The sequence below is a fragment of the Nelumbo nucifera genome, chromosome 2 (genome assembly GCF_055504915.1).
Source record: "Nelumbo nucifera cultivar China Antique chromosome 2, China Antique-T2T, whole genome shotgun sequence".
Lineage (NCBI taxonomy): Eukaryota > Viridiplantae > Streptophyta > Magnoliopsida > Proteales > Nelumbonaceae > Nelumbo > Nelumbo nucifera.
In genome coordinates, this window is record NC_142650.1 from 97,966,314 (window position 1) to 97,992,597 (window position 26,284).

The window sequence follows — 26,284 nt, forward strand, 5'->3', positions numbered from 1 at the left end:
TCCAATGTGGATTGGTCTTAATAAAGCTGCAAATAGGATCTAAAAAGCCCTAAGCACCAGCTTCAAACATGGAACACCCTGGTTACTCCGAATCAAGATAAGCCTCCTCGTCTCCAATTAGTTCTATTTTTTGGGCAGCACTCTCCAAAATCAATTCTGGGTTTCCAAACAGCATTCAATGGTCTCCAAAAACCTTTACCAATTGGGCAGCAATGATAGGGATTGTCAACACATAATTCATCCATACATACTGTTGACCCGAGTGTGTATGGGATTAGAAAGAAGAGAAAAAAGGTAAAAGAGGGTGCTATGGTTAGCTCACAGTAGTTATGTAATAGAAGAAGAGAGAAAAAGAGAGAAGGAAGAAGGGTTTAGAAGAGGAAATGATCGTGGGGTCTAATGAGTCCCCAACTTTTATAGTTTTGAAATAGAAGAAAGAAATTACACCTAAGGCCCTTGTGAGGTGGCCAGAACTTATAAGAGTCACCTGACCACTAATGTGACTACTTAAAAGACTAAATAATAATTAAAAAGCAAAGTCCATTTGGGCCCAATAAGAAAAGGATAAAATGTCCAAACCAACTGATAAACAAAAAGTTTAGGAGGAAACAAGATGCCTCTCATTTTCTTGTCTAAGACTTAAGCAGTCAGAGCTCTGCACTTGGGAAAGTCATGGCTTAACAGTGTGTTTCTTTCACTTTGGACTCCAATGGGAAGTCTCAAGTAACAGAGGAGAAGATTTGGCCACTAATGGATATGGGTTTTTGGAGTCCCCCCTGATGTAGGACCAGCTCAGTTCTAGTCCTCAGAGAATGTTGAATGGCCTTCATGGATCAGAATTTATGGTTGGCAATGGCTGTAATGGCTTCTTAAAGGAATAAGAGAGAAAATAGGGAGAGAAAGAAGAGAGAAAATACCTGGAATCACTCACTTGGTGCCTAGAATCACTCTAGGGCATGGGAATCACTCACCATAGCTAGCATAAGCTGAAGAAAACTCAATATACTTCATTGTTTTTTGTGTAAAACGTCCATACATATTTGTGAAAGATGTCCAGTCAAACTGAGAACAGAGATAGAAAAGAGAGAAGGGAGAGAAGAAGAAGAGAAAAGTGTCGAACTGAGAAGACAAAGAGTCTAACCCAGTCGACCATCTATTTAAATTTAACAAAATAGTATACAAAGATAGAAATGCCCCTGCATATGTATGAAACATATAACTAACAGATTACTTAGATGGAAAAGACTAGAATACTCCTCTTTAGTCAACTCTTGTGCTTATCACACCATTGAGGACTTTTTCCCTTACAAAATGGCAATCTACCTCTATGTGTTTTGTTCTCTCATAAAAAACTGGGTTGGATGAGATGTGAATTGCAGCCTAGTAGTTGTCACAGTATAGCTTCATGGGTTTGCTTATTGAGAACCCAATTTCCTGCAATAGATTCTTCAACCACACTAGTTCACATGTAGTGTGTGCCATGGCCCTGTATTCTACTTCCGCACTGCTCCTTGCTACCACAGTCTGCTTCTTGCTCTTCCATGTCACAAGATTTCCTCCAAGAAAGGTGCAATAACTGGTAGTGGATCTCCTGTCCGATACAGAGCCAGCCCAATCTGCACCAATGTAGCCAACTATTTCAAGATCACCTCCTGGCTTGTACAGTAACCCACGACCTGGAGCCCCCTTCAAATACCGCACAATCCTAAGAACTACATCCCAGTGAGGCACTCGAGGACTCTGCATAAACTGGCTTACGATATTGACAGCAAATGAGATATTAGGCCTAGTGATAGTTAGATAATTCAGTTTTCCCACTAGCCTTCTATACCTTCCAGGATTATCAAATAATTCACTTGTATCACTTCCCAACTTCACATTCAGTTCCATGGGAGTTTCAGTTGGTTTAACACCTAGTAGTCATGTTTCTTCCAATAGGTCAAGAACATATTTCCACTGACAAAGTTTTATGCCTTGCTTTGATCTAGCAACTTCTATACCTAGGAAATACTTCAACTTTCAAAGATCTTTTGTCTGAAAGTGATCTTGTAGAAATGTCTTCAATCTATCAATCCCAATTCTATCACTGCCAGTTATGACTATGTCGTCCACATAAACTATTAGCAAGATCTTCCTAGCCTCAAAGTCATAGCTAAATACTGAGTGGTCAACTTGACATTGTTTCATTCCAAACTCCTTCACCACTTCACTAAATTTGCCAAACCAAGAATGGGGAGACTGTTTGAACCGATAGATCGCCTTCTTGATCTTACACACCTTACCATCCTCCCCCTGAGTAACAAATCCTGGTGGTTGCTCCATGTACACTTCCTTTAGAAGATCACCACGGAGAAAGGCATTTTAATATCAAGCTGAAATAGAGGCCAATCATGCATGACAGCTAAGGAAATCAAAACACGTACTGAGCCAATCTTCACAACAGGGGAAAAGGTTTCTACATAATCTACACCATAAAGTTGAGAGTACCCTTTTGCAACTAAACGGGCTTTCAGGCATTCCACTCTCCCATCTGGTAGATACTTAACAGTATACACCCATTCACAACCAACAACATACTTACCTGGGGGAAGATTGGTGAGTTCCCACGTATGATATTGATGAAAAGCAGAGAGTTCCTCTTCCATAGCTTTTTGCCACCCTAGCGAAGTAAGAGCCTCCCATACATCCTTAGGTGTGGATACAGAGGACAACAAAGAAATAAACTCGCGATGGGAAGCAGAAAGCTGAGATACAGAAACATAATTGGATATGGGGTGTAAAGTGCAACTACGTTTACCTTTCTGCAATGCAATAGGAAGGTCAAGATCAAAAGGCAATTTGGGTGTGGAAGGAGCTGGATCAGCCGGCAGAGACTCAATGATAGGGATTGGGGAAGGTGGTCTTTAGTACACTCCTGCATTGGGGAAGGTGGAGACTCAGGCATAATGGGAACCACTGGAAATCAAAACTAACCCCCTGTTTTATATATTGAAGAGCATTTCCTGAAATTATAAAACAAAGCAAAATCGTGGATTTTAATTTCAACAAGTAATAGTAAAGAGATTACACCTTTTGACTGTTAAACTTACTAGTTAGAACTTAGAAGCACCAAAACCCTTGATAAACCCTTGATATAGTGCAAAACAAAGCCATCAAAGATTTCTAAAATGACAATATGTTAAAGATAGTAACCAAAATTTTTCCTGCAACTAAATTAAAAATTAAAGAAGAGTTTGTTTAAGCTTGATGTGATGATAAAGTATTTCTCAAACTAATATATCAAACATTATAGTGATAGAACTACGTAAGCTTCATAGCAACTGGGGCAGGGACCTCATACATGCCTTCTGCTTTGATGCATTATCTTAGAGCCCTACTTAAAGGTTATTTCAAGGAATTTTCTCAAACTCCACTTCAACTAAAATCTTAGGCCTTCCAACATTAGATCCTCCTCGAGTTCCAACAAGGAATTTTCTCAAACTCCATGGCCTCCCTTAACTGTATGACCACCTCCTCTATGCCCATAAGATCCTCCTCGAGTTCCAACAAGTGCTGATCTGTCGTGAGGTATGGTACTCTCTATAGGACTAAGAGAGATCGTACGGAGACGGACAAACACTTCTTCTAGAGTAGGGAGAGAAAAACCCCCTAATATCTATGCTCTAACAGGTTCATACTTTGCTTTCAGCCCCACCAAGAACCGGGTAGCATCTTGTTGTTCCCTTTGTTGTTGCTGAATTTTGACATCCGGAGTTAAAGGATGATAGACATAAGTTCATTCCGAAGATTTTTCATACTGGCATAATATTTTTCAAGGGTCTGATTTCCCTACTACAAACTAAGTACTCGTGATAAAGCTGATAAACTCTTGTAGTGTTGTCTTGTCCAAAATAGAGTTTCTTGGCGTGCTCCATACTGTTCCACAACCATGTCATGATTTGAGCATCCTCTGTTATGGGTCCGGGAATAGGATCTCGTCACGGGTCAGTCCACGGGGAAAACCTCCTGTTTTCCCTTGTTCCTTCCTGCTCTTGATGAACCTATCTTGGCGCCCTAATGGTGATTTGTCCAAGAGATCACCAACTCTCCTTACTCTCTTCTTGACTGAATATTCGATATCCTTATTCAAAAATGGTGCCTCCTTAAATAGGAGATTACAAGAGTCCTGATCTTAGGGAGTCTCCTTACTGAATAGAAGACTTCCAGTTCTATCTTGCTAAGGATAAGATAAGCTAATCCTAATCTGATAATCTACTAACAAGATAAGATAAGAGCAATAGAATAAGATAAGAACAATAAGATAAGAACAAGCAAGATGATCTAATCTAATCTAGATAAGCCTGTTGTTGCCGAACTGGGAAGGATGAGAATCATTGAATCACTGCTGCTGCTGGCGGTGGGTCAGGTGCCTGTTGCTGCCAGTGGCGACGGTACATCTTCCCAAGGAATGCGTCCATAACATTACTCCCCTCCTGGACTACGAGCTTGTCCTCAAGCTCGAACTCTGGATATGTGGCGTGGAACTCTGCCAATGGGAGCCATGTGGCTTTGGCCGATGGTAAATTACACCATTATACCAAGACTTCAACAGCAGCACCAACAAAGAGCTTAGCTGACTGATGGGGAAGCTCAGTACCAATATCATCAGGAAACAAGTTGCATAAGATGTTGTTCTGAGGTCCTTCTTGAGAGCCATCAATTCCAACACATACAACATTCAACTTCAATAAGGATTCAAACCTTAGAGTAACCAGTTTTGTAGGCTTGGGATTTGAAACCTCATTATCATGTATATGAAGGATGATTTTAAGAGGATGAGATCGATAGATTCCTGACTGGTCAAGGTTCTCTTTTCCAGTAACCTTCTTTGGCCGCTTTCTCCTTCTTTGGCCATCCTCTTCCTCATTAGGCGCATCATCCTCCAACTTATTCATTTCTATATTTGTAGAAACACCATTGTCCTTAATTGCTTGCTGGTGGGCAAAGGCTTGAGCATCCTTCATGCTTCCTATAATTTCCAATTCAATACTCTCCCCAAATGCCTCCTTCTGAGCCAGCAATTGTGAGTAAATCACATAGAGTGGAGGTGGCAGTAATTCTGCTAAATTATGCTGCTTCAATTTCTTTGTATGCAGAACCCCCAGTTGGTGTTGGACAGGCAAGGATGCTTTCTTCAAAGATTTCAGGAAACTTGAAAGGAACTTCTTTCGGTTTGCAATGGTCTCCATAAGGCTTTTCCTGTGTTGCTCCAGTTTCTCATGATGTTTGCAAAGTTCTTTTCGCCGGGAAAGCTCAAAATTAAGCCGCCTTAGCATCAGGTCATGTGCACTGTCTTTTGATAGTACAGATCTTTTAATATCTTGAGGGGCTGAACTGAAAAACTCTTCCGCAGGCACAAGTTCAATATCCGGATACTTTGACTTGAAATCTTTGCACACCTTTATGGCTTTCACAAAATGAATTTTCTCATACATCAAATTGTGAAGCTACAATGTAGTGAAATCTACTGGTGCCTTAGCACGTTCTGTTTCTGCTTTAACACGATCCTCTTCTAGCAATATAGAACGATTTACCTTATCCCGGTCATCTGTCCGTTGAGTCCAAAAAAACTGCTCGCAGCGATACAACCAGCCTAAGGGGTCTCCGTTGCCGTTGTACGACAGGAATTCCAGCCTTGTTGTACTTGGGGATGACTGCGGCTACCGGGGCGACGACCTGCTGTTCGCCGGACGACTCCGTCATGTCTGGTCGGCGGCTGTTTGTGGTTATAGCCCCTTCTGGATTCCTCTCCTTGTTAGAGAAATACGATTCCAACAAGCGTCGCAGCTCCTGGACATCGTCTTTGACCTCACGAACCTCCACGCTGGTTTCCACGAGCCTATGCTCCAGTTCGTGGACCCTGGATGATAGCTGCTCCAGATCTCCCATGACGGTTGGCTCTGATACCTATGGGCCCGGGAATAGGATCTCGTCACGGGTCGGTCCACGGGGAAAACCTCCTGTTTTCCCTTGTTCCTTCCTGCTCTTGATGAACCTATCTTGGCGCCCTAATGGTGATTTGTCCAAGAGATCACCAACTCTCCTTACTCTCTTCTTGACTGAATATTCGATATCCTTATTCAATAATGGTGCCTCCTTAAATAGGAGATTACAAGAGTCCTAATCTTAGGGAGTCTCCTTGTTGAATAGGAGACTTCCAGTTCTATCTTGCTAAGGATAAGATAAGCTAATCCTAATCTGATAATCTACTAACAAGATAAGATAAGAGCAATAGAATAAGATAAGAACAAGCAAGATGATCTAATCTAATCTAGATAAGGTTGCTGTCGCCGATCTAGGTAGGATGAGAATCATTGAATCACTGCTGCTACTGGCGGTGGGTCAGGTGCCTATTGCTGCCGGTGGCGACGGTACGTCTTCCCGAGGAATGCGTCCATAACATCCTCCTACTCCCAATCACTGAAACCCAGAGATTCAGCAGTAGGTTTCTCCTCTCATACATGCTTCACTTTCTTCTTAGCCTTAAGAAATACTTCCACCGACTTAGCCCATGGCATGTAGTTTTCACCGTTGAGTTTGATGGATATCATCTGCACACTTACAAAATCAGAGGAGATCATCACACTCGATTTCTAGTCACCACTAACATCACCCACCAATGCCATTTCAACCTACAAAGCTGGTTCTGCCCATCAAAAAAAAAAACAAACATCTCAGTCCCAAACACTGCGACTATTGTTCTTTGAATACTACACCAACACACTCATAATCACCACGAACCTTCCCTAGCATACATTCAGCCACTTCTTTGAACAAACAGTTTTATAACCACAAAAAATAATCCCTCTTGAAACTGCTCATTAGAGGGTTCAGACCACCACAACTACAACCACTTGACCACCAAGGCTGTCACGCATGGTGGCAGCAGTCCAGAAATTTTTCACTAGGGCTGTTGCACTCCCCCTTCACCTGTAATCAAGCCACCGTAACCCTAGGACACCTGAATAGGTTGCCACAGATATCTGGGGGTTGCCGCAACCTTCTTGACACTTACGCCAAATTGCGCAGACCAGAAAAAAAATAAAAAAAAAAAAAAGAGGGAGGGAAAAAGAGCTGATCAACTGAAGCTGTAGTCTTCCTCTCTCCTTTATTAGTGGTGCTCTAATACCATGTGAAACTAGTCCAGTCGAACTGGTCTCAGAGATAGAGAAGAGAGAAGAGAGAAAGAAGGGAGAGAAGAAGAAGAAGAGAGAGGAGAAAGAAGTGTCGAATTGAGAAAGCAAAGAGTCTCTCCCAGTCGACCATATATTTATATTTATCAAAACAGTGTACAAAGTCAAATATGCCCCTACTTATGTATGGGACATGTAATTAACATATTACTTGAACAGAAAAGACTGAAATACCCCTCCTTAGCCAACTCTAACACATATTATATGATAAGTATCAGTTTTCAAGGTCAATGAAATGCTACATACTAAGAGTTAGGGCCTTCTAATAGGTTTAAACATTAATAGCCATCCTATTATATCTATTTGTGAATTTATGAAACTGAAATAATAAAAAAAGAGTTTTCAATGTTGAAGGTTAATTGGAGTAAGGGTTGTGTAGGGGTGTGAATATGTCAAATGAGGAGATTACTAGACAAGCTCGTATTCAAGGGTGTGAGGTAGGTACTTAACCCATGAACCATTGGGGGCTGCCACATAGGGCTATCATAGGGCTATTAAAACACCTGAATCTTTTTTTTTTTTGAAAGATGAAGAAGATTTCAATAATAAAGAAAGATAGCCAAGGGAGAGATTCCCTTCATACAACCGCACCAGGGCTTAAAATAGAGCATAACATCAAAAACATTAGAAAGCAAAGTTTTTGTCCCAAATAATGCTTGCCCCAATGACCATAGAAACGGCTATGCTTGAAACCCCAAAAAATACTATTAATACAATCCCACTTCACCAGAATCATTTACACTTTGTCACAGCATGGCCTAGTTCCGAAAAGTTCATTCATTTCTTTCCTTCCAAACTGTTAAAAACACTTGTTTTGTCAACATATAAACAGTTTTCTATTTTACCGTCATTTTTATTTTACATTATCAAAATGAAGTTTTTAAGTTGTTATTATCATAAGTAATTATAGGTGTCAAGTATAATCAGGTCAAATCAGATTATCTTGATAAATAATTGGTTCTGGCTCTGGTTCTATCTTATGGAACTGATTAATAACCAGTTAAGCATTGGTACACCCTGTCAAAGACCCATTGATAGCATTGCCTGCTGCTGGGGCGAAATCCGGGATAAGGTAGATTTTGGCAGCAAGTATGGAGAGGCTTTCTAAGATATTGGCCATGTGGAAAAAGAACTATACTTCTCTAGGAATGAGAATAATCCTTATCTAATCTGCTATGGCTAATCTCCCTGTGTATTTCTTGTCTACCTTTTAGTATCCCTAGGAAAGTGGAACAGAGAGAGAGAGAGAGAGAGAGAGAGAAAGAGAGAGAATCATGAGGGATTTCTTATGGGTACCAAGGGAGTCTAGGAAGGATCACTTAGCGAAATGGGAGATGGTGTATAGTAGCAAGGAAAAGGGTGGGCTAGGAATAGGGAAAGTGGATAAGAGAAATATAGCTTGGTTGGGGAAGTGGTTATGGAGATTACAGTTGGAGAGAGACGATTTAAAGCACAAAGTTATTATAAGCATTCATGGATTGAAGGCAAATGGTTGGATACTAATTTGGCACCTAGGGTGACAATTGACATCTACTTCACCTTGAAAAGCAACTCACGAGATTCTCCCACTTTTTCTCAATCGTATCAGGTATGATGTTTGCAATGACAATAAGGTGTTGTTCTAAGAAGACCTTTGGCTAAGGGACTCTCCTCTCGAAGAACGCTTCCCTACTCTCATTCTACCTAAAAGTTGAGACCTATTTCTATGTTTTCTTCCATTGGGGAAATTGAGATTTGGGATTTTGGAGAGGCCTTAGAGAAGGAGAGTTTTCTTCTATCTCTGACCTTGTCCTTCCTTAATAGATCTTTTTTTTTTTTTGGATCTTGCTCAATCCTTCTTCATCAAGGTTGTTTTCTTATGCATTATTCTTCAATATGTTCATACAGCCTTGTGGCCCTTGGTTTGTCTTTTCTAGCAAAAGAAGCTTGGTGTGTTATTCCTGTGCCCCCTAAAGTTGAGGCTTTTGCTAGGAGGTAGTTCAAAAACACAAGGACTTTTTGGTGCCTTTCCCCTCACATGTGCATCCATTGTAAGGTTTCTTGTGCTTTTGTATCTTGCATTTGGGAATAGTTTTCTTCTCTCTAGTTGCAGCTGGACTCCTCCACAAAACCTTGCTAAAATACAAACTTCCTGAGGCAGCTAAAGAAAAGGAGAAGAATCATGTGGAGAGCTACTAGAGTAGCTATTTTGTGGGTAGTTTGGGAGGATAGGAATAGTAGAACTTTCTAGAAAAAGGAAAAATCTAAAGCAGCCATCATTGAAAATATTATTATGAAGGTAGGTTAGGTAGCTCCATTAGGTAAAAACCTTGGAGTTCTACAAGCATTATATAATGGATGATATTATTAGTGGTTGGTCAGTGATGGCAACCTCTTCTAATTGGAGGCCCACTTTTGTGTTGAGTGGACTCCTCCAATGTTCAACAGGCTTACATTGAATTTTGATGGTAATTTGAGTGGCAAACCAGGTCCCTCTGGAATAGGTGGAGCACTCAGAAACCATGAAGGCAGATTGGTAGCTTTGTACTCAAGACCATTTGGCCATGTAGACTCTTTGAGGGCAGAAATACTAGCTCTTCAGCAAGGATTGAGGCAAATGGCTAGGATTCAGAAATTTTGAGGTTGAAGGTGACTGCTTGTTAGTTGCAAACTGGACGCAAATGGAAGGTTTGGGTCTGTGGAGTGGCAGACTACTTATGAGAGAAGTGAGGTACCAAGCAAATGATTTGAGTTTTAGTTTCAGATGGATTAGAAGATCTGCAAACTGTTTGGCTGATACCCTTGCCAAACAGGGGATTAATAGTGTTAAATTATTCTTGGCTTCCTTATAATGTATCTGCAAATCTATAAATGGCTGCATTGCTCTCTTGTAGCTACTTTTAAAAAAGAGCAGCCCAGTGCACAAGGCTCCCACCAATACAGGGCCTGGGGAGGGACAGATGTGCGCAACCTTACCCTGCACATACAGAGAGGCTGTTTCCAAGATTTGAACCCTGGTCACCCAAGTCGCAATGGAGCTCCTCCCAAGTCGCAATGGAGCTCCTTCTAGGCATATTATGGAGCTCCTTCCACATAATATGCCTAGAAGGAGAGAAATTTAAGAAAAAGGCTAACAGCACACCCTTGCACATCTCCACATTCACTCTCTTTTTAGTCATCATCATGAGGCCCAGGTTGAAAAGGCTAGCAACATCTTAATAATGTGTTTAACTGAAACCAAAGAGAAAAGAAAAACCACTACCAATTGCAAGACACAAATGAATAGGAAATTAGAAATTGGTAAGAAGTATCTCCACTTGCATTCCAAAGGAGGTGAACATGGGGAGATAAGCACCAACTCGGTCTTTTTCCTAAAGTTTGTTAGAAGTAGTGTTAATACTCTCAAGGGTCACCTCCCAACAAAATGCTAAAATATTAGGAAGCACTCGTCTACTCCAAACTTTCTAGAAAGACAAGGCATGATTGTAAAGCTGAAAAATAACATGGAAGAAAAGAGGCACAACTGAACTGACCAGATGGAGAAGCAGTCCAAATCAGTGATTTAAACGGCGCGCCTAGGCGCAACAGGGGAGGTGCATTTTGGGGTATGTGCCTCACCTAGGTCCTAGGCACACCTCTTTCAAAAGGCGCACGCCTGGTGCGCCTGATGCGCCTTGCGCCTCAGCCCAGGCATGCGCCTTTTTAAAATTTTGCGCTTTTTGTTTTTTTTTAGTCTAATGGCTGGGACTTGTTCATTCATTCATTGCAATAAAATATCTTCTTAAAAGGCAATGAAAGTTGTAAAATCATTATTTTTTTATGTGAGAAATAAGAATTTCAGACCCTAACATAGACTTGTTCGGGCTTGCCTCGAGGGGCGTGCTACAAAGGCGACTCATAGAATCAAGAGTGCAATATGTTTTACATCACATTAACTACTTGAAGCAATGCAATTAAGGAAAAAAAGAGATTGTGGGTTTTACATGCTTGAAAATGCTTTATATGTTTGCTTTTATTTTTAAATTTTCATTTGGATATCCTTTACATGTTATGTTTATGTATTTTAATTTTAGATAATAGGTTTTTTAAATCATTTATTTTAAAATTTAAGTTTATATTTTTATTAACATTATGTTTAATATTTTTAAAAGTTTTTGCATTTTTTTTTAATTTTTTGGCATTTTTTTAGAATTCTCTGACTTTTTTTATTTTTTAGCTTTTTTTTGTAATTTTGCGCCTTTCTTAAAAAGGGGCGTGCCTCGCCTTGCGCCTCAGGCACAAATTGGCCCTTGCGCTTTTAAAACACTGGTCCAAATATGAGTATCCAAACAGGAGGAATCCAAGAACACACTGTCAAGGGATAACTTCTGCTAGAAGCAGAAGCTGAAAATAAAACATAATGAAGAATGTGTTATGTATTACCCAATCCAAAAAAAATGGGTTGGACTGAAGATCAGGCTACAGTTAAGTTTGAAAAATATGAACCCAACTTAATTTCAGGCTGGGTTGGGTTAGGGTTGAGACCCCAAGCAACCAAACCCAAACCCAACATGTCTATTCATATTTGCATATATAAATATTATATAAATATGCATGAATTTATGTAGGCATGTGGTAACAATTTTAAAGTCTAAGATTTTTTACTGTAACACATGTACAATATACCTAAAGCACCATAACTTAACTAAGCCCACTGGACATTGGGTTTGGTTATAGTTAGGGTTGAGAATTAACCATAAACAAGAATGCATGTACCAAAATGAATTCAAATCTCCTACCCACGGGATACTACAGCAGTACATAGAGAACATCTCACATATTTGCATGTTACTATAGTAGAAAAGTGCAGATATGTTTTGATATAAAATCTGTGTAAAAAAGGGAAAAAGAAAGAGAAGTTAAATTTTGTGCAGAGAAGGAAAGAGGGGAGAGATTGAAAAGAATGGGAGAAGCCGAAATTAGGTCTGGCTGCCCCTTTCATTAGCTTATATACTCACAAATAAAAGCTGAATACAAAGACAAGTATGCCCTTAGTAAGTTGGCTACTTGTAAAAACTAAGTAAATACACTTAACTCGAACATAAACTAATGGGCCTTGGGCGCAATAACTCTCTAACTATGCTATGTAAATAAAAACAAATGATATCAGCCCAAAACTCAACACTCCCCCTCAAGTTGGGAAGAGATGTCACACATTCCCAACTTGCGTAGATCATGCTCCAACTTGTTTCTTGCAACAGATGCAACATATGGTAAGCACACTTCTTTGGATGTCACCCTTTCCCTTATAAAGTGTCTATCCACTTCTATATGCTTTGTCCTATCATTTTGAACTGGGTTGTGGACAATGTTAAATGTTGCTTGATTGTCACAGTATAGCATCATAGGTTCTCTGACCTTAACTCTAGTCTTCCCTAACAAGGATCGGACCCATAGGAGCTCTGAAACACCATGTGCCATGGCTCTGTATTCAGCTTTTGCACTCGACCTTGCTACAACTAATTGTTTCTTACTCTTCCATGAAACTAGATTACCTCCAACAAGAGTGCAAATTCCTGATGTAGATCTCCTATCATCTAGGCACCCTGCCCAATCAGCATCTGTATAAGCCTCTAACTTCAAATGTCTGTGGTCAGCAAACAGTATGCCTTTACCTAGGTGCCCCTTCAAATAGGAAAGTATCCTGTCAATGGCCTCTCAATGCTAAACTCGTGGGGCAAGCATGTATTGACACACCATACTCACTACACAAGAGATGTCTAGTCGTGTCATACATAAGTATAGCATCTTGCCCACTAATCTCTAATACCTTCCAACATCCTTCACTAGCTCACCATCTGAAGCATTTATCTTGTGGTTCTGATCAATGGGTGTACCAGCTACCCTTGCCCCAAGTTTTCTTGTCTCCTATAGTAAGTCCAAAATATACTTCCCCTGTGAGATGAAGATCCCATGCTTGGACCTTGCCACCTCAATGCCCAAAAATTATTTCAACTCCCCAAGATCCTTAATCTCAAACTCTTTGTGCAAGTTCTTCCTCAAGGTATGAATCTCATTCAGATCATTTCCTATGACTACAATGTCTTCCACATACACTGTCAAAACTGACACCAGTGATCCCCTCTTTTTCACAAACAGAGTATGATCAAATTGAGTTTGAGTATAGCCAAATACAACCAATGCACTTCTAAACATGTCAAACCAAGCTTTAGGTGATTGCTTCAAACCATATAGAAACTTCTTTAATCTACATACCTTTCCTTTAGCCACATCACTATAAAAACTAGGTAAAGATCCATGTACACCTCCACTTGAGGGTCCCCATTAAGAAAAGCATTTTTTTACATCAAGTTGGAAGAGGGGCCAAGAGTATATAGCTACTAGTGATAGAAGAATCCAGATTGAGCTCATCTTTGCCACTAGTGCAAGTCTCCTTATGCCATAAGTCTTGAGTGTACCCTTTTGCAACCAGCCTTGCCTTGTATCTTTTTATACTCTCGTCAGCCTTGTACTTTATTGTATAAACCCATCTGCATCCAATTGTCTCCTTGCCATCAGGTAGATCCACAATCTCCAATGTCTAATTTTTAACTGCATAGCTATCTTCCACTCAGGTTTGGAGAGAGCCTCACTAACACTCCTGGGTATAGGCACAAAGTCAAGAGAAGAAAGGAAGGCTCAGTAGGAAGGAGATCATCCACTATAGGAAAGATAGTGTGAGATGTAATGAGAAGTACACCTCTTCCCTTTTCAGAGTGCAATAGGGAGATCTAGGTCAAATGCAATGGTGTTAGGAGCATGGGTAGTGGTATCAATAGGAACTAAACCATCAAAAGAAACAAGGGGCATACCTGGATCTATGTCAGTCAAACCTGGAATCTCCGATGAGCCGATAGGGAGTGACGTGGGTTCCTCTATTGTGGAATCAGCCTCCCTATGCTATCATAGGCGTTGTTAGGTAAAACACTGAGAAGTAGGTCGCAATGGAAGTGGCAAAGTGGGTGGAGTAGGTGGGTTAGCCACTGGAGTGGACAAAGGAGCTGGAAAAAGAAATGGTATAGATTGCTCACTTCCTTCCCCAAAACACTCTCCCTAAACAGAATCCCTCGAGAAAAAAGGTGTGGACTCGAAAAAGGTAACATCCATAGTAACATACCACTCCTAGAGACTGGACCATAACAATACCCCGTCTGATTTCCTGTATACCCAAGGAAGACACACTTCTTTGCCTTAGGGTCTAGCTTTAAGCAGTGAAGACCAAGAACATGGACAAAGCGTACACATCCAAAAACCCTTAGAGGAATATGGAACATCTCTTCATGAGAAAGAAGGCTGAACAGAGTGTTATATCCAGGAACACAAGAAGGCACCCGATTAATCAAAAAAAAACTGTTGTAATAACTGCATCACCCCTAAAACGAACTGGAACTGCAGAGCTCAACATCATGCTTCTTGCTACTTCCACAATATGCCAGTTCTTCCTTTCTACTACACCATTTTGTTGTGGAGTGTATGTACAACTGCTCTGGTGGATTACTCCATGCAACAATAGGTATGATGCCAGGTTGTTTTCAAAGTATTCCCTGGCATTATCTAATCTAAACACTTCCACTTGTACCCCAAACTGCATCAACACCATCTGATAGAACTATTGAACCAAAGAAGGTACCTCATCATGAGATCTCATCAAATATATCTAAGAGTGTCAAGAATAATCATCCACAAACAAAAAAAAATACCGATAGCCACCCATAGAGGAAATATGGTATGGACCCCACACATCAGTATGAACAATATAAAAAACAGAAAAACAACGTTTATTGCTTGCTTTAAAGGAATGTCTACAATGCTTTCTGTTTGAAATGGTAGAAAACTGATCTGCTTCATTCCATTGCCAATCGGCATATTTATACAGTAAGCTGCTGCAATAAATAGGAAAAAAGAACTTTCTAAATCAATCCCTATAATTAAGGGACTAATCAATCCCTATATATAAGGGACTAATCAATCCCTATAATTAAGGGACTAACCTTTTTTTAATCCCCATATTTAAGGGATTATATTTTTCCACAATCCCACGTTTTCCAACACTCCCCCTCAAGCTGGTGAATAAAGATCCTCCATTCCCAACTTGGCTATAATTCTTCTAAAGTCTGTACTATTGAGCCCTTTAGTAAGTACATCATCCTTTTGTAGATACATAGGGAGTGCAAATCAACTTGTTGTCCAAATTCTCTTTTATAAAGTGTCGGTCAATTTCGATGTGCTTCGTCCTGTCATGTTGAACAGGATTGTGAGCAATATTGATGGCTGACTTGTTGTCACAATATAGTTTCATAGGCTCTTCTCGTGGAATCTTCAGGTCTTCTAAAATTATCTTCAACCAGAGTAATTCACACACTCCTTGTGCCATAGCCCTGAATTCTGCCTCTACACTTGACCGAGCCACTACATTTTGCTTCTTACTCCTCCAAGTTACTAAGTTTCCTCCCAAGAAAGTACAGTAACCAGAAGTGGACCGTCTATCTACTGGAGATCCTGCATAATCGGCATCTGTATATGCTTCAAGAGCCAGTCCCCCATTTCTTCTAAATAAAATTCCTTTCCCTGGATTGGTTTTCAAATAGTGTAGAATTCGATGAGCAGCCTACAGATGAACTTCTTTAGGATTATGCATAAACTGACTTATTACACTTACAGCGTATGCAATATCTGGCCGTGTATGTGCAAGGTAAATGAGTTTTCCAACCAGTCTTTGGAACATCTCCTTGTCTACACTTGCATTCTCGCAGGCTTCTCCAAGTTTATGATTGGGATCTATAGGCGTGGAATCTGGTTTACTTGCCATATTTCCTCTTTCTCTCAAAAGATCAACAACATATTTTTGTTGAGAGATAAAGATGCCTTGTTTAGAATGTGCAACTTCAATTCCGAGAAAATACTTTAATCTCCCCAAGTCTTTTATCTCAAATTCTCTGGAAAGGCAGTTTTTTAATGCTTCCTTCCCCTTTTTATCATTCCCAATAACGATTATATCGTCCACATAGACTAATAGTGCAGTAACTCCCCCTGAGGCTGTGTGTTTGATAAACAATGTGTGATCACCTTGACTTAGCTTGTAACCTGTACTAAGCATCACCTTTGTAAACCTTCCAAACCATGCTCTCGGAGATTGTTTGAGGCCATATAGTGCTTTCTTCAACCTACAAACTTTGTTCCCCTTAACGCCTTCTCCCAAATCCGATGGAATGTCCATGTACATCTCCTCTTCTAGATCACCATGGAGAAATGCATTCTTTACATCAAACTGTTGCAAATCCCAATTATAGTTAGCAGCCAAAGACAGCAACACCCTTACTGTATTCATTTTAGCTACTGGGGCAAAAGTTTCCTGATAATCTACCCCATAAGTTTGTGTATATCCCTTGGCTACCAGTCGTGCTTTGTACCCTTCTAACGACCCATCAGATTTGTACTTAATTGTGAACACCCACTTACAACCTACAGTCTTCTTGTTTCTTGGTAGATCCACAACTTCCCATGTGTTGTTCTTTTCTAGTGCCTCCATTTCCACTCTCATGGCTTTTCTCCACTCCTTATTAGAAAGTGCCTCGACTAGAGTATTAGGAATTGGAATGGTGTTAAGGCTGGCTAGAAAACTTTTGTGGGATTTAGAGAATCTTTGGAACGACACAGATTTGGCTAAAGGGTACAATGGGCATTTAGTACATTCGTTGGTTCCTTTTCTCAGTGCAATAGGTAGGTCATACTCAGACTGTGAAGGTGTAGGTTCAGGTTTTGCATATCCCTCGGTTCCAGGATTAGGAGTTGAATCTTGGACTTGCACAAGTTGAGGATCTAGATTTCTTCTCCTAGAGTAAACCTGCATATATCTCACATCATCATGCACATCATTGGTGGGGTTAACAGTGTCTGAATTTGGTTCAATGGTCGGGTTGTTTGACTCTTGTTGAGACTCGGGAATGTGGGGCTCAGAGGATTGTGCCTCAGAGGGATGTGATTCTTGACGGTTGGATGACTGTGAGGAGGGTAAAACATCTAAGGAGAGTAGATCGAGGCCTTATCTTCCATTAATGAGGGCTCCCCCTGAAGATAAGGTTGAGTGAAAAAGGATTGTCCCTCCTCAAATGTGACATCGATGGAGGTGTAGAATTTTCTGGTGGCTAGATGATAACATTTATAACCTTTCTGAGTTGGGGAATATCCCAAGAAGACACACCTGATTGCTCGTGGATCCAATTTTCCCTTATTATGGACATGAAAAAAGGCAGTGCAGCCAAAAATTCTTGGTGTGAGATTATTTGAGGTTCGAATTTCAAGGTAGAAATGAGAAAGGACTTGTATTGGGCTTCGGCTGTCAAGAACTTTAGATGGTAGTCTATTTATGGTGTATGCAGCAGTAAGGACAGCTTCCCCCCAATATTGTTTTGGCACCCGGTTTTGAAAGAGAAGGCTCGGGTGGTTTGCAAAAGATGGCCATTTTTCCTCTCAGCTACCCCATTCTGTTGGGGAGTGTTAACACAAGAGGATTCATGCACAATGCCTTCTTTCTGAAAAAAAGGGGACAAATTCTGATTAAAATAATCTGTAGCATTATCAGATCGGAACCTTTTAATTCTCACACCAAACTGAGTTTGGACCATGTTATGAAAGTTGGGAAGAATGGTACCCACATCAGATTTAGACTTAAGAAGAAAGATCCATGTGACCCTAGTGCAATTGTCAATAAAGGTGACAATCCATCTAGAACTAGTAATGTTGGGAATTTGAGAAGGGCCCCATATATCCGAATGAATCAAATAAAAAAGAGTTGAAGATCTTTTATTGTTGATTGGGAAAAAAACCCTTTTGTGCTTAGCAAGTTCACAAACATCACAATGAAAGGTTTCAACATCAATCCCTTTAAACAAGGAAGGAAGCATTGTTTTTAAAACAGGAAATGAAGGATGACCGAACCGAAAGTGTTGACGCCAAATTAAATCTTTATTGGAGGTAGATAAGGATGGCTCGTGTGTGACATGCAAAACAGTGTGAGATGGTTTGTTGGTTTCTTCAAGGTAGTAGAGTCCATCCCTTTCCTTAGCAAGTCCAATCTTCTTCCCCGAAACCTGGTCCTGAAATACACAATAAGAAGGATAGAACACAACATTGCAGTTCACATCCTGGGTGAGTTTATGTATAGAGATAAGGCTAGTGGATAACTTGGGAACATGAAGCACATTTTTAAGTAATAGGGATGGAGTAATTTGAATATTCCCAATCCCTGCCACTGTGGTGAAAGAACCATCAGCAATAGAAATTTTTCTATTACTAGGACAGGGTGTATAGGTGAGAAAATGTAGTGAAGAGGGTGTCATGTGGTCAGTAGCTTTAGAATCAAGAATCCATGGAAAAACACTAGCCGAGACATGTAATCCTAGAGATAAAGACTCACCTGAGAGAAGAAGAGAGGTAGAACCACTTCTGATTTCAAGGATTTCAAGAAACTCCTTAGCCTTTCAATTTCTTCATCATTAAATGGCCCCTGACTTGAGTGTTCTTGCTGCGGGATTGTGGGAGGTTTCCCATGAAGTTTCCAGCAGCGATCTTTTGTGTGTCTGGGCTTCTTGCAATAGGTGCACCAGAGGTTATCGTTAGAGTCACGGGTGGTTGTGTCACGAACCACCAACTCTGACAAGTGCCCTAACTGATTATGCCAAATCATAATCTAACCCACCAACTCTGACTTATTGTTCCCACTGACATGATGACTCTGATAACTGGGAAGCTCATCAAGAAGATAGATTTCATTCACCTTACGACCACTCCCAATCGTCCTCTTTGATTCTAGATCCTACAAAACACATTGACCAAGAGAAAAAATCACTAAACAGTTCAAATTCTTTGTCAAGCTACTAACAGATAAAAGATTAATGCTCAGCCTAGGAACATGAAGGACAGAAGGTAGGGCAATGGTATTGATTATCTTAATAGACCCTTTCCCAGCAATGGAAACATGTGATCCATTAGCTGTGGAAACTCTATCTCTACCAAAGCTGAGATGGTATGAGGAGAAGATGGTGGAAATATTGGTCATATGTTCTAAAGCTCCCAAGTCTATAATACAAGGAGATCCCCCCTTACTTGTAATGAATGCATAATTTGCAATGAAATGTGAACTACCTATATGTGTAAATGAAGTAGAATGGCTACCTCCTGATTCACCTCCACCTTGTTGTTCACCTGATAATGAGCTGGAACTGGTTGTACTGATTCAGAAACTGCCCATATCTCTCCAATTTGGCCCTCACTGAAGCTCCTACAACAGACTCTAGAGAAGTTGTAGTAGGTGGTCCTGATAAATCACCAATCACTACCACATTCACATTTCCCTTCTTGTTTCTGAGTCGACTCGGTATAAGGTGTGGGTAAAGCTTTCAACAGGTATCTCTAGTGTGTTTAGGTTTCTTACTGTAGTCACAAATCAGATCCTTCTTGTCCTCCTTCCTTGGTTCATTTCCACCTATATCCCCACTCATCTTAGGCTTCATTATGCTACCCATAGCTGACTGCTCAAGGCTTGGGTTCCTCATCTTCACATTCCTCTACTCTCTTCTCCAAACACAAAGGCATATGCTTAAAAGAGAGTTCCACTGTCTCGAGAAAGAATATGTTGTCGTGCTATGTCATATTCAGGGTTAAGTCCTGCTAGAAACTCAAATACCCTATTCTTCTCTACCAGCTTCTAATAAGTTGTTGCATTTTTGCTATTTTCCCAAATCACAGTCTCCAAATGATCTATCTCCTGCCATAAGGTTTTAAGGACTGAAAAATAAATTGCAATGGACTTATCTCCCTACCTAGTAGCAATCACCTGGTTTCTCAATTGGTAGGCTCTAGCAACATTCTCATCCTGTGAATAAGTTTCCCCTACTCCATCCCAAATCTTTTTAGTTGTGTTTAGCCCATAGGAAGTTCTTACTTATATGGGGTAACATGGAATTGCACAGCCAAATCATCACCATGTAGTTCTCCTGTACCCACCAGGAGTAGTTAGTCTCAAGTTTCTTTTCTTCACCAGTACCCTAGAAGCTCCTCCCTCCAAAGATTCCCTTCTCCGTGAGAGTAGGAGAAGAAAGAGAAGAGGCTACCACTCCCTCCAAAGGCCTCCAAAAAGGATGGGACTTGAACCGCTCTCTTCAGAAAACCTCAAGAAACCCTAAAACACCAGAGTGCCACTTCTTAGGTCAAAATTGAAGAGTCCTACTAAATCATGACTCTTCCCCTTTCTCTAGTTCTTCCTAATTTTAATGCTAAACCCTAGATCAACTACAAGGGATTGCAAATCCACCAAAAAATCCAAAAACTAGGCTTACCCGAAGTCCTTGATCAGCACTTTACCTCTTCATGTAGTCGGCTGATCTAGGGCTACATGATGGAACAGCTTAAACAATCTCTAAGCTTGCTCTTATACCAAGTAGAAAAGTGCAGATGATATGTTTTGATATAAAATTTGTGTAAAAAAGGGAAAAAGAAAGAGAAGAAAAGGTTTGTGCAGAGAAGAAAAGAGGGAAGAGATTAAAGAGAACGGGAGAATCCAAAATTAGGTCTAGCCGCCCCTTTCATTAGCTTATATACTCACAAATAAAAGTTGAATACAAAGACAAGTATGCCCTTAGTAAGTTGGCTACTTGTAAAAACTAAGTAAAAACACTTGAACATAAACTAATGGGCCTTGTGCCCAATAACTCTCTAACTATGCTATGTAAATAAAAACAAATGATATTAGCCCAAAACTCAACACCATTCATGGGGAGATGTTCTTCTGGGTTGGAGATCTGGATTGTGCCAAAACACCTTTTTCAAGCACTTGTGTCAGGGGTTACTTTGAAAGGCACGGTAGCGATGGAAATAAACAAAAAAGTTCACAACATGACTCTAAATCAAGCCCATCTTTAAGGTGCCCCATCAAAAATTCAAGCACAAAGGTCTAGGAGTAGGCATTTCTCCATGCATTACAAATCACAACAATTGCAAAATCAATGAAGAATGACACCATGTTGAGTAAACATCTTGAATTCTCCACCAATCTGGATTTTCCATACAATGTAAATGATTTAATATACATGTTGCCAAAATCCAAACTTCAAATATGTTCTATTATCAACTCGTACTGCTCCTAATTTATATGAAAATAAAACTGATTGAAGACCTTATAAAGAATAGCAAGACCAATTCCATGTGATTCTGAGGTCTAATAAACAGAATGGCATACTGGTAGTCAGTGAAAAGCTTAAAATGAACTCCTTAGTAAATGATATATAAGGTAGTACCATGCACATCTTCCACTGAACTGTATTCCATGGATAGAACAAAAACAAGCCAATATGACACAAAATAGTCCTTCCTGTGTCTGCAATTTTCTTTCTGCCAAGCACCTCAAGAAACCTTCCAGATGAGCCTAACAAAACAATAGCTGCATCAGGACTTGTGAGGATGATTAAAACAGCAATCTATTGCATCAGATGGTGGGGAACCACAGTCATACAAAGTCAAACTTCAAAATTAATAACATTATAGAACAGAAAACATCATCCAAACTGATAACTGGCTAAAATTATAGCTTACTATGCAATTGAGTTCAAGTCTCTTGGAATCCATCTAATTGAACATTCCCAGTAGCCAAAATTTCCCTGATCTCAATGAAATAGTAAGTCAATCACCTAGTCTTGACTCCCCTGGTCTAACACCATCTGATTTCATTTTGTAAAGCTTCATTTCACAGCTAAGGAAGAAGGATGGAACTGTTTGGCTATGCAAACAGCCATTAGCATCCCCAATAAGTGCACTGAAGACCCAAAGAATGCCATTATCATCCTTGAGGAAGATCCATCAATCCCAACTGGACCATGATTCCTAACTTTTTTATTGGAAACGGTAATTTCATTAAAGAGAATTCAAAGTACAACTGTCAACCCCAAGAATAGGGTGTTGACCTAAACTACAATTTAATCACAACACTGCCTAAACCATGTTCTCCCTAGCAATCCCTTGTTTTGTTAATCTGCTAACCCATTAGCAGACCTTCTTGTCCACTTGAAACACACCTTAATCTCCCTTGTTATGCTGATTATTTCCCTTACTCTTTTTTTTTTTTTTGATAAGTAAACAAAGTATTTATTAAATATCAAGGAGAATAGTCAATACAAGCATCCCACAAAGAGGAACGAAGTGTTACCTCTCACACAAAATAAAGAAAATAGTATCAAAGATCAATTACAACTGAGCCCAATATAAACTGTCCCTATTTACCCCTTGTTTAGGTAACCCATCTGCCATAGCATTAGCTGTTCTCCTAACCCAAGAGATTTCAATTTCATGCTTCTGGTAAGCCATTTAAACATTTTCATCTCATCCCTAAAGCACCATATTATAGACTCTGGATCCTTCAGCCACCCTATCACCAATTTTGAGTCCCCTTCAATCTCCACATTTATTAGGCCCATCTCACTTGCAATTTGTACCCCTCTCATAGTCATAAGCAATTCCACCCTGCTGGAATCCCCCACTCCCACAAGACCGGAAAATAGTGCAATGATAATCCCTTCCTTATTTCTCAGCACCTCCCCCCATGCCCAATGGGCCCAAGTTGCCTGGACGACTCCCATCAAAGTTTAGTTTCATTAAGTCTTCAACTGGGGGTGAAATTGGGACTGTTAACAGAAATGAGGTGGTGGATTCAATGCATGGAGGAATTAATCAGCCGTTTCTATCTCGGTGAAATTTAAGAATGTGTCGGATGGGTTCACTTGGGTGTTGACTAATATCTATGGGTTGAACAGCAATGGGGAAAGAAAAGAGTTGTGGGACGAATTGTTTAATATTAGAGAAATCTGGGAGGGCCCCTGGTGCTTGGGAGGAGATTTCAATGCAATTTACACAAATAGCCCTAACCAATAGATTTCCACTAGTATGAGTAAGTTTAATGAATTTGTGGATTTTTGTGAGCTTAAAGAGATCCCTCTTCAGCAAAGTGTCTTCACTTAGTCCAATTTACAAACACCTATTTGCTCAGTTGGATAGGTTTCTGTTTGGTACTAAAGAATGTTTGGGGGGGGACTGGTAGTAAGCACTTTGTCGAGGGTTATTTCTGGCCATTACCTGATTAGTATTGGTAAGGAGGTCTTTATGGGTGGCCCTTCTCCCTTCAAATTTGAAAATATGTGGTTCACCCATCCAGATTTTATCCAAAGGGTGGAAGAGTGGTGGGGAGAAGAACTGTGAGGGATCCAATAGAAGGGAGTATTTCTTCATAGGAAAATTCGAAGGCCGAAAAGGAAAATCAAAGAGTGGAACAGAGATCATTTTGGTAGGTCAAAGGAGAAGAAACTCAATGTATTATCTCAACTCAAACTGTTGGATGCCAAATAGAGCATAGGTTCCTTACGCAAGGAGGATAGAAGGATGAGATCGAATCTAAGGAAGGAGCTTGAAGTGATAATCTTAAGAAAGGAGATCTGGTTGAGACAGAAATCAAGGCATAAATGGATTAAACGGATAGTAATACTAAATTTTTTCATGCATTGGAAAATGAAAGTTATTAGGATTCGGCCTGCCCTTGAATCCTATTAAGCTGATAACAGTCAAGAAGAAGGAAGAGAAAGAGAGAGAGAGAAGAAGAAGAAGAAGAAGAAGAAGAAGAAGAAGAAGAAGAAGAAGAGAAGAGAAGAAAGAGAGAGAAAGAGCTGGTTCGAATGAGAGAAAAAGACCACTCTCCCATTCGGCCAGAATTGATTTATATTACTTATATTGTGGAAAAGACACATGTGCCCCTACTTAAGTAAGGGACACTAAACCTAACATAATCTTACACATCAGCACAAAAACACAAGTATAAAGACAGAACTACCCCTACATATTCGACACTAACACTCCCCCTCGAACTGGAGAATAAATATCATATAATCCCAGCTTGTTACATATGTAGTCCACTCTTCCCCGACTCAACCCTTTAGTAAACAAGTCTGCCCACTGGTTCCCTGTGTTAACATATGCAGTATCTATCACTTCACTCAGCACCTTCCCTCTCACAAAGTGACAATCAACCTCTATGTGCTTGGTTCTCTTATGAAACACTGGATTAGAAGAAATATGAATTGCAGCCTGATTGTCATAGTAGAGCTTCATTGGAGTAACAACAGTGTATCCCATCTCCTGTAGAATGTTCTTCAGCCACACTAATTCACAAGTAGTATGTGTCATAGCTCTATATTCTGCCTCTGCACTACTTCTTGCCACAACTGTCTGCTTCTTACTTTTCCATGTCACCAGATTACCCCCAAGAAAAGTGCAATAACCTGTGGTAGATCTCCTATCAGACATAGAACCGGTCCAGTCAGCATCAGTATATCCTTCTATTTCAAGTTTTCCACCACTCTTGTATATCAAACCACGACCAGGAGCCCCTTTAAATACCTCACAATTCTTAGAACCGCATCCCAATGTGGAACCAGAGGATTCTGCATGAATTGGCTTACCACACTAACCGCAAATGAAATATCCGGCCGAGTAATGGTTAGGTAGTTCAGTTTACCTACAAGCCGCTGGCATCTGCCAGGATCTTCAAACACTTCACCCATATCGCTGCTCAACTTAGTATTAGTTTCCATAGGTGTTTCAGCTGGTTTAGCACCTAACAAACTTGTTTCTTCCAACAAATCAAGGACATATTTCCTCTGACACACGTTAATACCATGCTTAGACCTTGCTACTTCTATCTTGAAAATGTTCCTGTAGAAAAGTCTTCAACCTATCAATGCCCATTTTATCATCCCCGATAATAACAATATCATCTACATACACCACCAATAGGATTTTTCTTGCCTGAGAGTCATGACTGAAGATTGAATGATCAACATGGCACTGTTTCATGCCAAACTTCTTTACCACCTCACCGAACCTACCAAACCATGCTCGAGGAGACTGTTTAAGCCCATAAATAGCCTTCTTTAATTTGCATACCTTACCATCCTCCCCCTGAGCAACAAACCCCGGTGGTTGCTCCATATAAACCTCCTCGAGCAAATCATCATGCACGAAAGCATTCTTGATATCAAGCTGATAGAGGGGCCAGTCATACATATCAGCAAGAGAGATCACAACACGAACCGAACCTATCTTAGCATCTGGGGAGAAAGTCTCTATGTAGTCAATACCATAGGTTTGGGAGTACCCTTTTGCAACCAATCTAGCTTTCAGTCGCTCTACACTACCATCAGGTAAATACTTAACAGTATAAACCCACTAACAACTGACAGCCTGCTTCCTAGGAGGAAGAGTGGTGAAGTCCCAAGTATGATTATGAATTAGAGCTGAGGGTTCTTCTTCCATTGCACGGCGCCATCCTGGAGAGGCAAGGGCTTCCTGGACATCCTTAGGGACAACAATAGAGGATAACAAAGAGATAAACTGGCAATGGGAAGCGGAAAGGTGAGTGAGTGAAACATAATTAGAAATAGGATGAAGGGTACAAGTGCGTTTACCTTTCCGCAAGGCAATGGGAAGATCAAGATCAGATACTGAGTTTGGGGCTGGTGTGGGGACAATTGTCAGATATGTCGACATTGATGGAGCTAGAGGAAGAGCAGCCGGTACATGTGGGCGATGTGTATACACTTGACGGATAGGTGGCCATTCAACAGGTGGTGGCACTAAAGGCAAGGACTTGGTCACAACTGGAACAAGAGGAACAGAATCCGCAACTGGAAGAGGAAGAGGAGGAACTGATGAGGATGAAGAAACATCACCGAACCCCAAGAAAAACGGAGTAGACTCAAAGAAGGTAACATCAACACACACAAAGGAACGTCGAGAACTAGGATGGTAACACTTATACTCTTTCTGGGTCCGGGAATAGCCAAGGAAGATGCACTGAATGGATCGTGCATCTAACTTGTCCTTCCCGAGAACATCTGTGGATGTAGGAAGCATCTGATCAGCTAAACGACTCTCCTGTCTGAAGCTACTGTCACTAGTCATGGCATGATTGGTCCAAGTTGAAGGTGGACCATGCA

At 40.4% G+C, this 26,284-nt stretch overlaps 1 protein-coding gene and 1 pseudogene across 5 annotated transcripts in view; both read right to left on the bottom strand.

Annotated features, from left to right (window-relative positions):
- Nucleotides 1-26,284, bottom strand: part of LOC104606254 (uncharacterized) — a 76,398-nt gene that overhangs the window by 17,649 nt on the left and 32,465 nt on the right. For 4 of the 5 annotated variants that reach the window (XM_010271352.3, XM_088898144.1, XM_010271354.3 and 1 more), the window contains one exon: nucleotides 21,545-21,672. The exons of the other annotated variant lie outside the window; for it this stretch is intronic. In XM_010271352.3, coding sequence (XP_010269654.1) covers nucleotides 21,545-21,575 — 31 coding nt within the window. In that variant the 5' untranslated portion in view covers nucleotides 21,576-21,672. The remainder of the gene's footprint in view (nucleotides 1-21,544; nucleotides 21,673-26,284) is intronic. 5 annotated transcript variants of the gene reach the window in all.
- On the bottom strand, nucleotides 4,208-19,804 carry LOC148802597 (THO complex subunit 5B-like; annotated as a pseudogene).